This window comes from Prionailurus bengalensis, chromosome D1 (assembly GCF_016509475.1).
Source record: "Prionailurus bengalensis isolate Pbe53 chromosome D1, Fcat_Pben_1.1_paternal_pri, whole genome shotgun sequence".
In the NCBI taxonomy this organism is placed as follows: Eukaryota; Metazoa; Chordata; class Mammalia; order Carnivora; family Felidae; genus Prionailurus; species Prionailurus bengalensis.
In genome coordinates this window covers 100,050,889-100,064,965 of record NC_057346.1, presented here as the reverse complement: position 1 = coordinate 100,064,965, position 14,077 = coordinate 100,050,889, and the positions used below count along the sequence as shown (strand labels likewise).

Genomic DNA, 14,077 nt, shown 5'->3' with positions numbered 1-14,077 from the left:
TAGAAACTGTCACCACTTTCTCATTGTTCTTTTACCTTTTTGTTTCCTGTGAGATTGAAGCAAGCTCTTGCAGAGACTGGGAATGTGATATTTTGGTGATAATGTGGGGTAACTAAGAGTCTACAATGAGTAGACCCTTTTTTAACCCAAGATTATGTGGACATCTGTTAAGTTTTTGCTAGTTTCTGTTTTGCACAGATCATTTACTGCAGGCTTTTCCCAGTTTCTTTGTGCTTGTAGCTTTTGTGTGTGGAAAACATGCCTCTTTTCTGCTCTAATTCCCTCCCCCCCACCCCCCCACTACCATCACATGGCTTGGCTAATGTTTCTATCCTGCATGACTTTGTGTGATACTGCCCACTTTACCATACTAGATTGGGTGGGATAGTGCTAGTGAGAAACACCTGTGCTGTCCTTTTGGCTGCCTGCCTGATTCTGAATGCTGTTGTCTGAGCAAGAGTCTTAGGGGTCTGGGGAATGAAAGGAAGTCAGAGTGGTGGTGATGAGCAACTTGACATTGTGTAACTGACATTATCAGCTAGCTGGTTATTACCGCCTATTGAAGCAGTACTGTTTTGTGATCATATAGCCATTTTAAACCTTACAGCAGATTTTCAACAACGATGTTTCACTGGAAGCTGTCTATGTGGTAAAGGACTATTCCTTAGGTTTCTCTTTCTTAGAAGGCTAGGACGAGAGGAATGTGCATTGCATTTTTTTGTCTGTCAGCCCTTTCCTGCTCATGGTTCAATTTCTATTTGTCATTTAGTACATAGCTAACCTTTCTTATGAAGCCTTTACTGTTCATCCATTCCAATACTGTATTATAGGATATTATTTAGTGTTTTATTAGACGCATTTTCTCATTTCAGCAAGATTTTAAGCTTTTTTGAGCATGGAGACTGCCTTATGGCTGAGTGTATTATATAACTTAAAAAAAAATTTTTTTTTTTCCTTTAAGCAAGCTCTAGGCCCCAAGGTGGAGCTTGAACTCACAACCCTGAGATCAAGAGTCACATGCTGTATGGACTAAGCCAGCCAGGTGCCCCATGTATTCTATAACTTTTGAGGAGTCAGGCACACAGTCCCTATACTAATTATACTCTGTGACCTACCCCTTCTTGTAACAGCTTATTGGACCAGAGGTGGACACCTAACCCAAGCTGGGCAAATCAGTTTCTCCTAAGAATTTGAGATTGTAACTGAGATTTAAGTCTTTAGGGAACACACGTATCACCTGAATTCAGAGAACTTGAAACATATAAAATCACATTCACAGTCAAGTTTAGGCTCCTGATACATCAGGAAGCTGTGAAGGCCAGTCTGTAGGGAGGGATAATTAAGTAGATTCATCCTGAAAGAAGTATAGGTGAGAAATGCATCTCTGAGGAGAGAGGCGGCCATCCACATGCAGAATAGAAACCTATGCATAAAGCTTTTCCAGGTGTGGCTCTGTTATACTTTCTGCCTTTGAGTTCTTTTAAATACTTCAGTATCCTTTCAGTTAATTCCGTTTTGTACTTAGGCTAGTTTGAAGGTTTCTCTTAATTACTGAAAGCTTTGAGAAGAGTACAAGCTTTAATATTTCTTAAATATTTTTGAATTTTAGAAGTCAGGCCTAGGATCATGGATTTTTGGAAGATTGCGCCTTTCCCCACGCAGCAGGTAGCTCCTCCTTTAGGCTCCTTTGAGGTCTTGGCTCCTCTGTAGTATAGACATTCCTCTATGTTGTCACTTTTGGTGTGTAGAGAGTACTTCTCTCTGGTGCTTTGCCAAATTAAGATTGAGATTTTGTTTTTACATGTTTTTAATGATTATTTGTTTAGTTTATGTAACGTTTATTTGCTTAGATTATTCTTTGCAGCATATATGACTGATCATAACAAAATAATATTGTTATTTCAGATAGGAAACTTAATGGTGGGCCATCATTTTAGAAGAATTTTTTGTGAGGTGTATGGATTAAGTTCATTCTTTTCTAGTTAAGTAACACATTTGTTTTAGTTCTTGATTGTTTCCTCTTGAAGAAAAGTTGATGGACTTGAGTGGAATCCAATAATGTGAGTTGAATGGCATTTGAGACTTTAAACAAAGGGTAATGGTGAGTGGCTGTGTGCCCAGTTGATGGAGTCTGTCTGGTCTGGGCTCAGTTAGTAACTTCATGAATGATCTGTAATAGGAGCATCACAGTGGTGTTTTTCTCTTTGAGAAATGTTAATGAGGGAGAGAGGGGAGCTCTGAGAAAGATAGTTTAATGCTTCCAGTTTTTTTCTTCCTGTGATCATTTGATATTTAAGTTGAAAACCTTTTTTCTGGAAAAATGTAAAATTTCCCTGTAATAATAGCAGGAATTAAAAAGAGACTAGACCCAGCTTTGAAATAGGGATTTTCATACAACCAGGAGGGAATGGATTTTCAGAGTAGGAAAAACTGGAAGACGTTATTTCCTATTGGAGGCTAGCCTGATTGTTGTGAATATGTACATAACCAGTGTTACACTTTCATGGAGTGCACATATGATATTGAGCTGAATGCTCTGCATATTGGAAGTCTTACTGTCCATAGTGCTCAGTAGTATTGGGTCCTTGCACAAAATAGAGACTTGATATTTTTAGAGTACTCCATGTCTGGTCGAATGGCACTTTAATTTTACGTTTTGAGATAGTTCAGGGCTGAGGAATAGGAAGAAAATCTTTTAAAACTGAAATTCTGAGAATTTCTTGTTTTTTCAAATCATTGTCTTTTGAAGATAATCAGTACTCAAAGGAGTTTTATGGGAAAAAAAATTGTAAGCAGCCTTCCATTGAACGACATTAACTTGGGGATGCCTGAGTGGCTCTGTCAGTTGGGTGTCTGACTTGATTTTGGCTCAGGTCGTGATTCCACAGTTTCTGGGATCAAGCCCTGAGTCAGGCTCTATGCTGGTGGGGCGGAGCCTGCTTGGGATTCTCTTTCCCTCCCTTTCTCTACCCCTCCCGCATGCGTGCTCTCTTGCTCTTAAATAAACTTAAAAACAAAAAAGACATTAAGTTGGCTAAAATTTGTACTACAAAAGACTTTGTGTACCTCTGTGATCTTGAAACCTCATATTGTATATTGCCTGGACAAAATCAGAAGGCTCCTAGACAACCCTGATTCTGGCTCTGTTTTCTGTAGCTCCAGAGAATTAGAAAAAGAGAATCTGATACTGTTGGCAGCCTGTGCTCTCTTGCTTTTCTGGGCCAAGACATGCATTTAAAAATAAAATCAAGGAGATTGTAAACCAGTAGTAAAAATGAATAAAACACCCAGGAGTTTGCTTCCTCTCATGTCCTGTGGTCTGAGTCTTTTTTAAAGTCTTTAGGTTGGCATTAAACTCATGTGACAAAACTGTACTCTGGGCTTGTTCTTCTGTATTTCCCCTTTGAGATTTATGGGAAATAATAATGGAAAGACACCATGTTTATTATATATTTATTGTTTTTATCATGTTCTATTTCTGTTTAATAGCCTCTTGATACATTTACAAGTGCAATAATAATAAAAAAAAAAGCCTGCAAACTTCTTTACTGAAATCAAGTGCTATTTTTATTTATTAATGTTCATTTGTCTGGTATAACTTTGCTCTTGCCTCAGTAAGATCCAGACAAAGACTTCACTCTGTTCCAGGAAGCGTGCAATTTAGAAAAATGTTTTCTTTTGAATTCTGGCTGTTCCAGCTTCTCCTGTGAACAAACCAGATCCACAGATCAGGTTTGTAAACGACCTGTTTTCTTAAGGTATCTTCTAACAGAACAGGTCTCGGGAAACTGAGTGGCAACACATTTAGATGGGAGTAGCAGCTTATCTCCCCGAACTACATCCCCTTTGTCCACACACAGCAATTTTGGAGGCAGACTTGGAATTTAAATGTACACTTCTCTGTTCTGGTCCAGTTTGACTTTATAGTCCATTTTATTATATTTTGTGTGTCTGACACATTAAAATTTTTTTTAATGTTTATTTTATTTTTTGAGAGAGAGCGAGCGCGAGCAGGGGAGGGGCAGAGAGAGAGATGGGGAGACAGAATCCCAAGCAGGCTCTGTACTGTTAGTGCAGAGCCTGAGGTGGGACTCGAACTGCTGAACTGTGAGATGATGACCTTAGCTGAAACCAAGAGTGTGGTGCTTAACTGAGCCACCCAGATGCCCCTGTATTTGTTTTTATGAATAGGGGAAAGATGAATACTAGAATATATTTCCTTCTTTTGCAAGACAGAGTCTCTGAAACAGTATCTAATATTTCTTCAGCATTGTATACTATATGGTAATATTTCTTGAAGATAGCTTGCTAAAGAAAAATGGAATCAGGCTTTCTGAATTGCCAGATCCAGAACATCAAAAAATGCTTTGACCAAAAAAGAAAAAAGCCCGCTGGATCCACCCCCAGGAATCCTAGTGGGTCCCCATGGTAACAGCCTCCTTGCTTACAACTTGTCACTGTGTAGCTGTCACTAGAGTTCAGAGAAAAGCCAGTATATCAAGAACTGTGTGGCATTAACTACTCCTTGATAAAATGCTGTTGCATATTTGAAACAAGCCAGAAATAGAAAGTTAAAGGTTTTACTTTCTGTGTTACATTAATTAGATGTTTTAAAAAGCTGCCTAATTATGGTAAGGTGCAGCAGTGGGAAGGTGGTGGGTGGCCGAGGCAGGCGTAGGAAGAAGCCATAGGCTCAGAAGGTTAGATTCTTCAGAGATTTTTTTTCTCTAATCCTTTCATTTTGCAAATGAGAGAAGTGAAGTGCTTTACTTTGGTTCACATAGAAGCAGAAACAGGATTCCAGCCCAGGCTTTCTAATTTTTCAGCATACTGTTCTGTCTCCACTCATACCTTGCATTTACCATGCCTCCGTTTTTTCATAAATGAAGTCGCAAGTTTCTGAAGTTAGGGAAGGACCTTAGAGGTTATGCAGAGAAACTTTCTACCTAGCAAAGGAGTCCCTTCTGCACCATCTTGGGCAGGTGGCCTCTGCCTCTTCCCTCAGGTGGAGGTTATCTATCTAGTTAGCAGGAACTCCACTGCCTGAGTTCAAAGAGAAGATCGTTGTATGTGGATTTCCCATTTTAAAGCGGTATGCTTTGTTTTTCTCCTCTAATAAAATAGCAGTTGACCATCAGACTCACATGTTTTTCATTAGCCTCTTTATCTCCATTTAAGTCATGCTTGTCAGTCATGACAACAGAGAGAATTCTTTAAAAGAATTATGTCTTACCTAAACCCTAGAACTTTGAAAAGGTAATGCCATATTTGGAACAATCTGGTCCTTTAATGGTGGGAGGGAAAAGATGATAAATGTTATATTCAGTTTAAATACTTTATAATGTGCTTATTAATAAGATGAAATTGATTATAAGCTGGAGTATCAAAGAGGCCTCAAAGTTTTAAAAACAAAATCAAAACCACATAGGCAAGATGTTTAATATTTTTTGTGGTGCATTTATGAATACTTTTGTATAGAGTAGGTTCATTTATGTAAAATAATCTGACCCAATATCGAAAGTCCACCCAGGTGCCCCTATTTAGGCAATTATTAATTATATATACCAAAAAAGGACTTACTTGGTTTGTTTTTTGGATGCCCTGTTGCTTAGTATGCCAGTCATCAAATGCCTCTGTCAGAAAGCGCTTCAGCTTTTATCTTTCTTCTTTCACAATTGCTTAAAAGGTAGTAGTAGGTAAACAGTTAAGATTATTAGCTTGAGGGGTGCCTGGCTGGCTCATTTGGTAGAGCATGTGACTCTTGATCTCGGGGTCACGAGTTCAAGCACCATGTTGGGTGTAGAGCTTACTTAAAAAATAAAAAAAAAAAAGATTATTAGGCAGCTCTTCCTGCCCATGGGTCCTGTCCCTGTCCCCTTTTGTACATCCCTCCCAAAAAAGATTATTAGCTTGAGATTTTTTTATACCTTTTAAGAAAAGCACATATGCATATTTTCTAAGATATACAGAAATGTTTTCAGTTTTTCATAACACAGATATTTTTTCCTCGAAGAATTTACCATACCTAAAAATGGAGAATTTGGCTCCAAGATTAATTTTCCTTTTTGTCTTACCAGAAAATTAAAGTGAAAATGCTGTTGGCAGTCTTTTGCTGTCTTGACTTCAACACAGTAGAGAATGCTATAATGAAAATGTGGCTGAGTTTTTAATATTCTGGAGTTTCATGACCACCAGCACTTCTTGTTGTGCAGCCAAGGTAATTAAGGTAATCAAATATTTTAGTCATTAGCAGGTGTGGCCTGACTCTGAAAGAAATCTCTAATCCTAGCTTTATCCCCAGTGCCCTTTTCCTTTTCACTGTAAAACATTTATTACTTAGTTGTTCTGGCTCTCAGTTTGACCAGTGAATTTTTGTGTAAAAGTTCATTGTGCAAAGTTTTTGACTAGAAAATATGCCAAGTTATAGTGTAATGAAAGAAACTGTTAGACCTCACATTGATGGGGGAAGGGAGGAGAGACAGATACAGGAGTGGGATGGAAGAAGAGAGAAACGGTGCATCCTTACATTTGGTAGACAAGGCAACTTGAGGTGTTAGGAACCTCAGTGAGGAGAGTAACTTCTTTGAGGCATCGAGCTATTACGTGGTAGGACATGGTTGGACTGCGAGTCTACACTCCAAATGCTGTGCCATTTTCCTGCATTTTTCTTGCTTCTCGAGGCCTAGTCTCATGACAGTAATGAAATAACTTATTTTTGTAGCCATTCCTTTTCATGTAGTAATGTAATTTTTAATCATTGAACCAGTAATGTAAATTCAGTATCTTGTTCTAGAAGTTCTTAGCTTTGAGAGAGTTAGAAAAATAACTGCCCTGATATATTTTTTGGTGTACCTTTCCTAAACTGCTTACCGGTTTTCTGATCGAAAAGTGGGAGTAATTTTAGACTTAACAAGTGGCATGGAAATGTGGTTTTAAAGTAGCATTCATGACTTTCAAGTCATTCATGACATCTTCAAGTCTTTCAAAACAAATGCATGGGTCATAATGAAGTTTCTGTTGGCAGATAGATGGAGGTAACCCTCACAGGTCATTTAATAGATGAGAAAACTGGATGTTACAGCTTTATTTGGTTCTAGGGAACCAAAATGAGACATGATGTGACACAAAAGACTGTCGTTTCCCCCCTACCCTCTTCTTAAAGTCTGGTCCCTCTCCCCCAGTTCCCATGCCCCACAGCCATCATTTTGGCTCTGATAATTACTTCTTAATTCTAAACAGCCATATTCCATGAGCTCCTAGAAAAGAGAGAGAAAGAAAACCCCAGTCTCTCCAGGGGACCTTTCAGTCAGTGCCACATTTACCAAGCGGTCTGTCTGGTCTGTGACCATGTCCTCTTTTGTCTGGGCCCACATGAAAGAGTGTCCCAAATGCTATCTTGATATATGTCCTCACTAGCAGTCTTGTTTTTTAAGCCTCCCTTTACAGGTTGATTCACAGTAGGGGAGAGTCATGTTCAGAAACTTTTTATGATAGCCTGAATTTTCTTGTCTTTTATCTCTTTGCTTCTATTTATGTTCTTTGTACCTCTTCCTTGAGCTTGTGCCTTCTGCATAGTTGACTCTATTATATCATCTTTGGGGCTGCAGAATAAAAGTTGGAAGATTTTAAAGTTAAAGTTCCCAGAATAATGTTGTCGCCCACATTGCACATATGTCACATCTTGAGTTTACTAGTTAACTCTCTAAATATGTGCTTTATATACAGTATGTGCAGTGTGATCACTTAGGTTGCCATGAGAACCTAAAAATTTTAGGCTTAAATTGTTCAGTAACAAACACATACTTTTATTGTCTTAGAGGCTAGTTTTTTCTTTTGTCTGATATACTTTTTACAAATTAAGATATTAGGCAGTGGCCATTCTCATATATTGCCTCTTGCTTCTTTGACTATTCTTCACTTCAGTCTTCCATGTTGTAGTTTTTTCTCTCTACCTACCTCCTATTTCTTTGCTATAGGAATAGAATTAGAAGTAGGAAATTGGGGAGTGCTGGGTGGCTCAGTCGACTAAGCCTCTGTCTTTGGCTTAGGTTATGATTTCAGAGTTTGTGGGTTTGAGCCCTGCGTGAGGCTCTCTGCTGTCAGTGTGGAGCCTGCTTCTGATCCTCTGTCTCCCTTTTGCTCTCTGCCCCTCCCCTGCATGTGCTCACTTTCTCTCTGTCTCTCAAAAATAATAAACATTAAAAAAAATAAGAAATGGGAAACTGGAAGCTTTACTTTTTAAAAAAGTGCACCTGGTAAGAGAGGAACTATATGGGATATCCCTAACACACCTAAAGAGTTCTGTTTTCATGTAAGCCTCCTGAGATGAGCTATAGTGCTAAAATTTGCTTGGAAACTTTTTTTTTTTTTTTTTTTTTTCCTTTTAAGCATTGTAATGTTAGCCTATCATCTAAAAACAATTCAGGTTCAGTTTTAATTGGAATACATTTTATCTTAGACTTTTTTTTTAACTTATTTATTTTGAGAGAGCATGAGCAATGGAGAGGGGTAGAGAGAGAATCTCAAGCAGACTCCGCACTGTCAGTGCAGAGCCCCATGCAGGGCTTGAACTCAGGAACCGTAAGTTCATGATCTGAGCCAAAATCAAGAGTTCGATGCTTAGCTGACTGAGCCACCCAGGCACCTCTAGACCTTTTTTTTTTTTTTTTTAAGTTTATTTATTTTGAGAGAGAGCACGGGGGTCAGATGGGGAGGGCAGAGAGGGAGAGAGAATCCCAAGAAGTATCTCCCCTGTCAGTGCAGATCCCAGCATGGGTCTCAATTCCATGAACTGTGAAATCATGACCTGAGCCGAATATCAAGGGTCACTTAGCCAACTGAGCCACCCAGGCGCCCTGGAATACGTTATTTTGAGTAATTTCTTGGCCATGGTAACTTGTTTATTCTTGACTGGGTTTAGTCATGAGGACTCCCTTTTTGGACCAGGAAGTACAAGAGGAGATAAAAGGATGTTAGAATGGGGAACAAACTGTATATTGTTTAGTCTTAATGTAAATCTGTTTTGGATCATGGACCCCCCCCTTTGTAAATCTGGTAAAAGTTATGGACCTATTTTCCTATAAATAGAAATAAATAAGTATAGTTGAACAGTGTGGAGATTAGTAGAAAATCCACTTATAACTTTTGATGCCCCCCCAAACTTTACTAATAGCCTACTGTTGACCAGGAAGCTTTACTGATAAAACAGTCAACACATTTTGTATGTTACATGTATCATATACTGAATTCTTTTTTTTTTTTTTTTAATTTTTTTTTTTCAATGTTTATTTATTTTTGGGACAGAGAGAGACAGAGCATGAACGGGGGAGGGGTAGAGAGAGAGGGAGACACAGAATCGGAAACAGGCTCCAGGCTCCGAGCCATCAGCCCAGAGCCTGACGCGGGGCTCGAACTCACGGACCGCGAGATCGTGACCTGGCTGAAGTCGGACGCTTAACCGACTGCGCCACCCAGGCGCCCCTCATATACTGAATTCTTAATAGACTAAAGAAAATGTTAAGAACATCATAAGGAAGAGAAAGTACATTTAAAGTACTGTACTGTATCAAAAAAAGTTGCAAGTAAGTGGACCCGTGCATGTCACACCCATGTTCAAGGGTCAGCTGTGTATGAATGCATTTTGCATATATGTGTAAAATTTACACATAAGGGAGTTTATGAAATTCTGTAGGTCTGTGGACCGTAGATAGGGACTCTTGTTCTGGTCCAGTCCCGTTTTTGAGGAAATGGGAAATGAGAAAGAAATGACCAGCCCAAGGCCATAGTGTCGCTGTTTATAGCCATTTTGATTTTGAGGTGGTACTTTTAATCACTGCTTGGTATATATAGTTGTGGTCCTTTGAATTGGGTTCTTTATTTTTACTTAGTTGCCTTCACAAGAGGAACCTTGGTAAAGTCTGTAATAGATCATTAAAGCTGTGATCTTACCCAAAAAGTAGCATATTAATCCATAACCAGTTACTCTTTGGGAAATCAAAGTTGCTATAACAAGCTGCTCAGAAAAACTAAATATATAAGCCACTACATGCAATTAACAGGTTTTTAATAAAATGTTGAACATTTGCATATCTGTTTTGTCGGACATGAAGGTGCCTCTACTGCTGGAATCCTGTGTTTTCTTTGTTAGTATATTAGATGGTGTGGACAAGGCTCTGCCTTGCACTAGGAGATCTAGGTAGTGGGATTGAGAGATCAAGTTTGCAAGATCAAGTTTGCTGTCCTTTAGCATTCTTTGCTCATCATTACTGTATTACGTACAATGGGCAAAGAGAATTCAAAATTCCAAAACGTTAATTTCCTAATAAAATATATTGGAGCAAGTAATTATGGTGGATATGTTATTATGTCTTAAGAATTTGAAAAGTTTCTTTAGTTTCAAGGACAGTGTGTTGCTGGAGGGTGGGCGAAGCTACCTAGCGTATTTGTTTATTTATGCCCCATAAGCTTAGGCTAATGCACACATACATACCAGACAATTCAGTGATGGGAAGGAACTGGACAGGGCTCTGTTCTCTGGAATTCTCCTTCATGGTTGGATGACTGGTAGTGTTTTGTAATAAAAAATCTCAGAATGTGTCAGCATCAACATTTCTAGTCTCCACCATACTGTTTTCCTGTGGCAGGTGTTTTGTGTTTTTTCCCCCCTTTTATTTATTAAAAAAATTTTTTTAAATGTTTATTTTTGAGGGAGAGAAAGAGACAGAGCGCAAGTGGGGGGAGGAGCAGAGAGAGAGGGAGACACAGAATCTGAAGCAGTCTCCAGGCTCTGAGCTGTCAGCAAAGAGCCTGACACGGGGCTTTAACCCACGAACCATGAGATGATGACCTGAGCTGAAGTCAGATGCTTAACTGACTGAGCCACCCAGGCACCTCTTTTTTCCCATCCTTTTAATGGTGGTGTAAAATTTCCTCGAAAGGCTAGGCAGAGATTTCTGAGATATGTTCCTGAAAGTGTGATGTGAGAGATGTTAGAGTGGATGCTGAGTTATGGTCTGAATTTATTTTTCTTTTTTTTTTAGAATATATTTTCTCTGAAGTTGGCAAAAAACTATGCATTTTTTTTTCACTTTTTTTTTAAAGTTTACTTATTTTGGGAGAGAGAGAGAGAACCCACATGCGCATGTGTGCGCAGGAGAGAGGGAGAATCCCAAGCAAGCTCTGTGCTGTCAGCACAGAACCCGACCCAGGGCTCGATCCCACAAACCATGAGATCATGACTTGAGCTGAAATTGAGAGCCGGAGCCTTAACCAACGGAGCCAGCCAGGCGCCCCTTCACTTTATATTTTTCAATTACAGACTTAAAGAATTTCAGAAATGGAGGGACCTTAGAAATCATCTAGTTCAAATATTGTAGACTTACATTTAAAGATAATGCCCTTTGAGTGCTAGTAGGGGGGACCTGTGGGAGAAGATCTAGGTGTGTCTGTCTTCAGTCTTTCTCTTAATTTGTATCGTGTTTATAGTTGCTACTCCACGGTTTAGCACTAGTCAGATGCTATCAACCTTTGTTATCTCATGTATTTTTTTTTTTTTTAAATTTTTTTTTTTCAATGTTTATTTATTTTTGGGACAGAGAGAGACAGAGCATGAACGGGGGAGGGGCAGAGAGAGAGGGAGACACAGAATCAGAAACAGGCTCCAGGCTCCGAGCCATCAGCCCAGAGCCCGACGCGGGGCTCGAACTCACGGACTGCGAGATCGTGACCTGGCTGAAGTCGGACGCTTAACCGACTGCGCCACCCAGGCGCCCCTGTTATCTCATGTATTAATCTTACCTAAGAACTAGAGTTTAAGTATTGGAGTCATTGATAGTACAGTTTATGTTTGTGCTGCATCCCCTGTAATACTGAATCTAGACAGTGCATGGTAAATACTTGGTTGATTGATTAGGAGTTAACGTATGGGATCATTTCAACCAGTCAACCATGCGTTTTTTATCCTGCGAGAGTTCACTCTGGCCAGAAATTGAGCTTTTCATACACTTCACATTGAATGAATCTGAATGAATTGTTCCAAGCAGAGTAATTTTTGGAATATAAAATATGGCTTCTGATTACATAAGCCAGCATCCTGGGAAATTATATTTTTAAAATCACCATCAGAATTTATTTTAACTTGTAACACCCCCTGCCCCCCAAGAAAAGGAGAGACCCCAAAACATAACCTGAGAGCTGGAATGAGATCTTGATTCTGGAAATAGCACAGGAGCAGTGAAGGTTGGGATCATTCACACAAATGGAAATAACCTTTTTTACTGTGTTAAATTCCATAATTTAAATGATAAATTAAGCCTCACAGCTACTGCTGATCTGGTAAGACTCTGACCTAGTAAAGTTTTCACACTGTCTTTTCTATTTCCCATGGCTGGGGGATTCTTGGTGTAAGTGACTGAGATTATTGGGAAGTTCCTTGACTGAAATAGAATCTCTCAAACCTTTCTTCAAGCACCAGCCTGTGTGTTTCTGGTTTTTGTCTGGAGCATGTGAACAGAATGCATGTGTGTGAGATAATTGGGTTTTCACTGATGGCCCCCTTTCAGCAACCATGTATGGGTAAAGCTGTGCAGGTCCCTGCTCCTCCCTCTCTGAGCACGGAGCAGAATCTATTCTGCTGAAGCTGCTGTTCCACTTTCAGCTTTCTATATTTGTACAGCAGCAGCAGGAGCAGCCCACTAGCTAGGCGGCGTGGCTGCCCTGTGCGCCCATATTGGCTCAGGCCTGAGCAGGGCTCGCAGTTTGTGTTCTTACGTGCGTCCATCTGTCTGTCTGTGTACATTACTGTGGAGGACTGAGGTTTTCAAGTGAAAGAGGTGATCCGTTTGTCTTTTCTGTTTTGTCATTTATAAATGGTAGAGAATATTTCAGAGTCTTGGGGATGGGGCAAGGAGACAAGATTTGTATTACTGAAGAAAATTTGTTTTCTGAGAGGAAGGCCAAACTGGTAAATACAGTGTCAGAAATGGTCTTTGGGTTCTTTTAGAAACTTACCTTTTTAAAGTAATAGTGTTTTTCCCCCTTTGTTTTTTACCAGTTTCAAAGATCAGTTCTTAGAGGTGGAAATGAATTCCTTGTCTGGCATGCAAATTTCCTGATACAAAATTTGAGTAGAAAAGACTGAGACACGACCACCTCCTTAAGAAATGATTTTGTACACATCTTTTTGAAAGAGGGTGTAGTAAGAGCTCAGTCTCTTGGCCCTTTGCTGGGAAAGGAGCTGTGGGAAATGCCCTGTTGTTTTGGGCTTTACAGCGTCCTATGCTATGTTGCACTGATTCAGAGTGCTTTGTAAAGTTTGGCTTTACAGAGGGCTTGTAATGTTTTTTGGTGTCATGTCTATTTAAGGAAGAGTAGAGGATGTGACATGTAGACAGATTTCAGGCTATTTCCAAAGAGTATTGGGTTTGTTACGCTATTTTTAAAGGATTGTTTTCTTGGTTTGTTTGAGATATTCTAATTAGGCAGAAGTGAATTCCTCACTCTTGATCAGTTTAAGTCTAAATTCAAGTTTTGTTTCTTTGTTTTACATTTTGCTTTTACTCCCTTCCCCCCTCCCCCCATGAGTCATAAGCATGCAGAGTTGGGAATAGAACTTGTCAGCTGAGTAAGGATGAGACTGTTCTCTGCATATACTTGTTACTGTGGACAATGAAGAGAGAAAAGGACTTTAAATGCTGGAGAAACACAGTTCACTGAGGCAACTTCTTCCTGTGGCTCTGTGGTATGGTTGCAGAATATGTGTGACCATTTGCTGATGTATTCTGGCTTTGAATCACTGAGGAATCTGTTCAGTGATTTGTCCATTGTTGGCTTTGGGTATATGTGTTTGTTTAGAGTTTGGGACCTGGAGCTGTCTTTTGTGGGTCCTGCATACTTAATGAGTTTCTGAAATTCTGTTGAGTGGCTTTAAATTGGATTCACCCTCCCCTTCTTGGCAACTCTTAGTGCCCATCTCATTTTACCATCCTACTAATGTTTTCTCATTTATAGTATGAATCGCTATACACCCTCTGTAGGGGCTGTCATTGGAGATTAAAATCAGTGGCAGCTCTTTGATTTT

General features: G+C 39.5%; 1 protein-coding gene across 11 annotated transcripts in view; it reads left to right on the top strand.

Moving 5' to 3' along the window:
• CELF1 (CUGBP Elav-like family member 1) overlaps nucleotides 1-14,077 on the top strand; it is a 76,022-nt gene that overhangs the window by 10,561 nt on the left and 51,384 nt on the right. The window contains exon 1 of one of the 11 annotated variants that reach the window (XM_043582486.1): nucleotides 6,083-6,226. The exons of 9 other annotated variants lie outside the window; for them this stretch is intronic. In XM_043582486.1, the coding sequence (XP_043438421.1) occupies nucleotides 6,185-6,226 (42 nt within the window). In that variant the 5' untranslated portion in view covers nucleotides 6,083-6,184. Of the gene's footprint in view, nucleotides 1-6,082; nucleotides 6,227-14,077 lie in introns of those variants that run through there. One more of the 11 variants, XM_043582493.1, reaches the window with a different exon arrangement.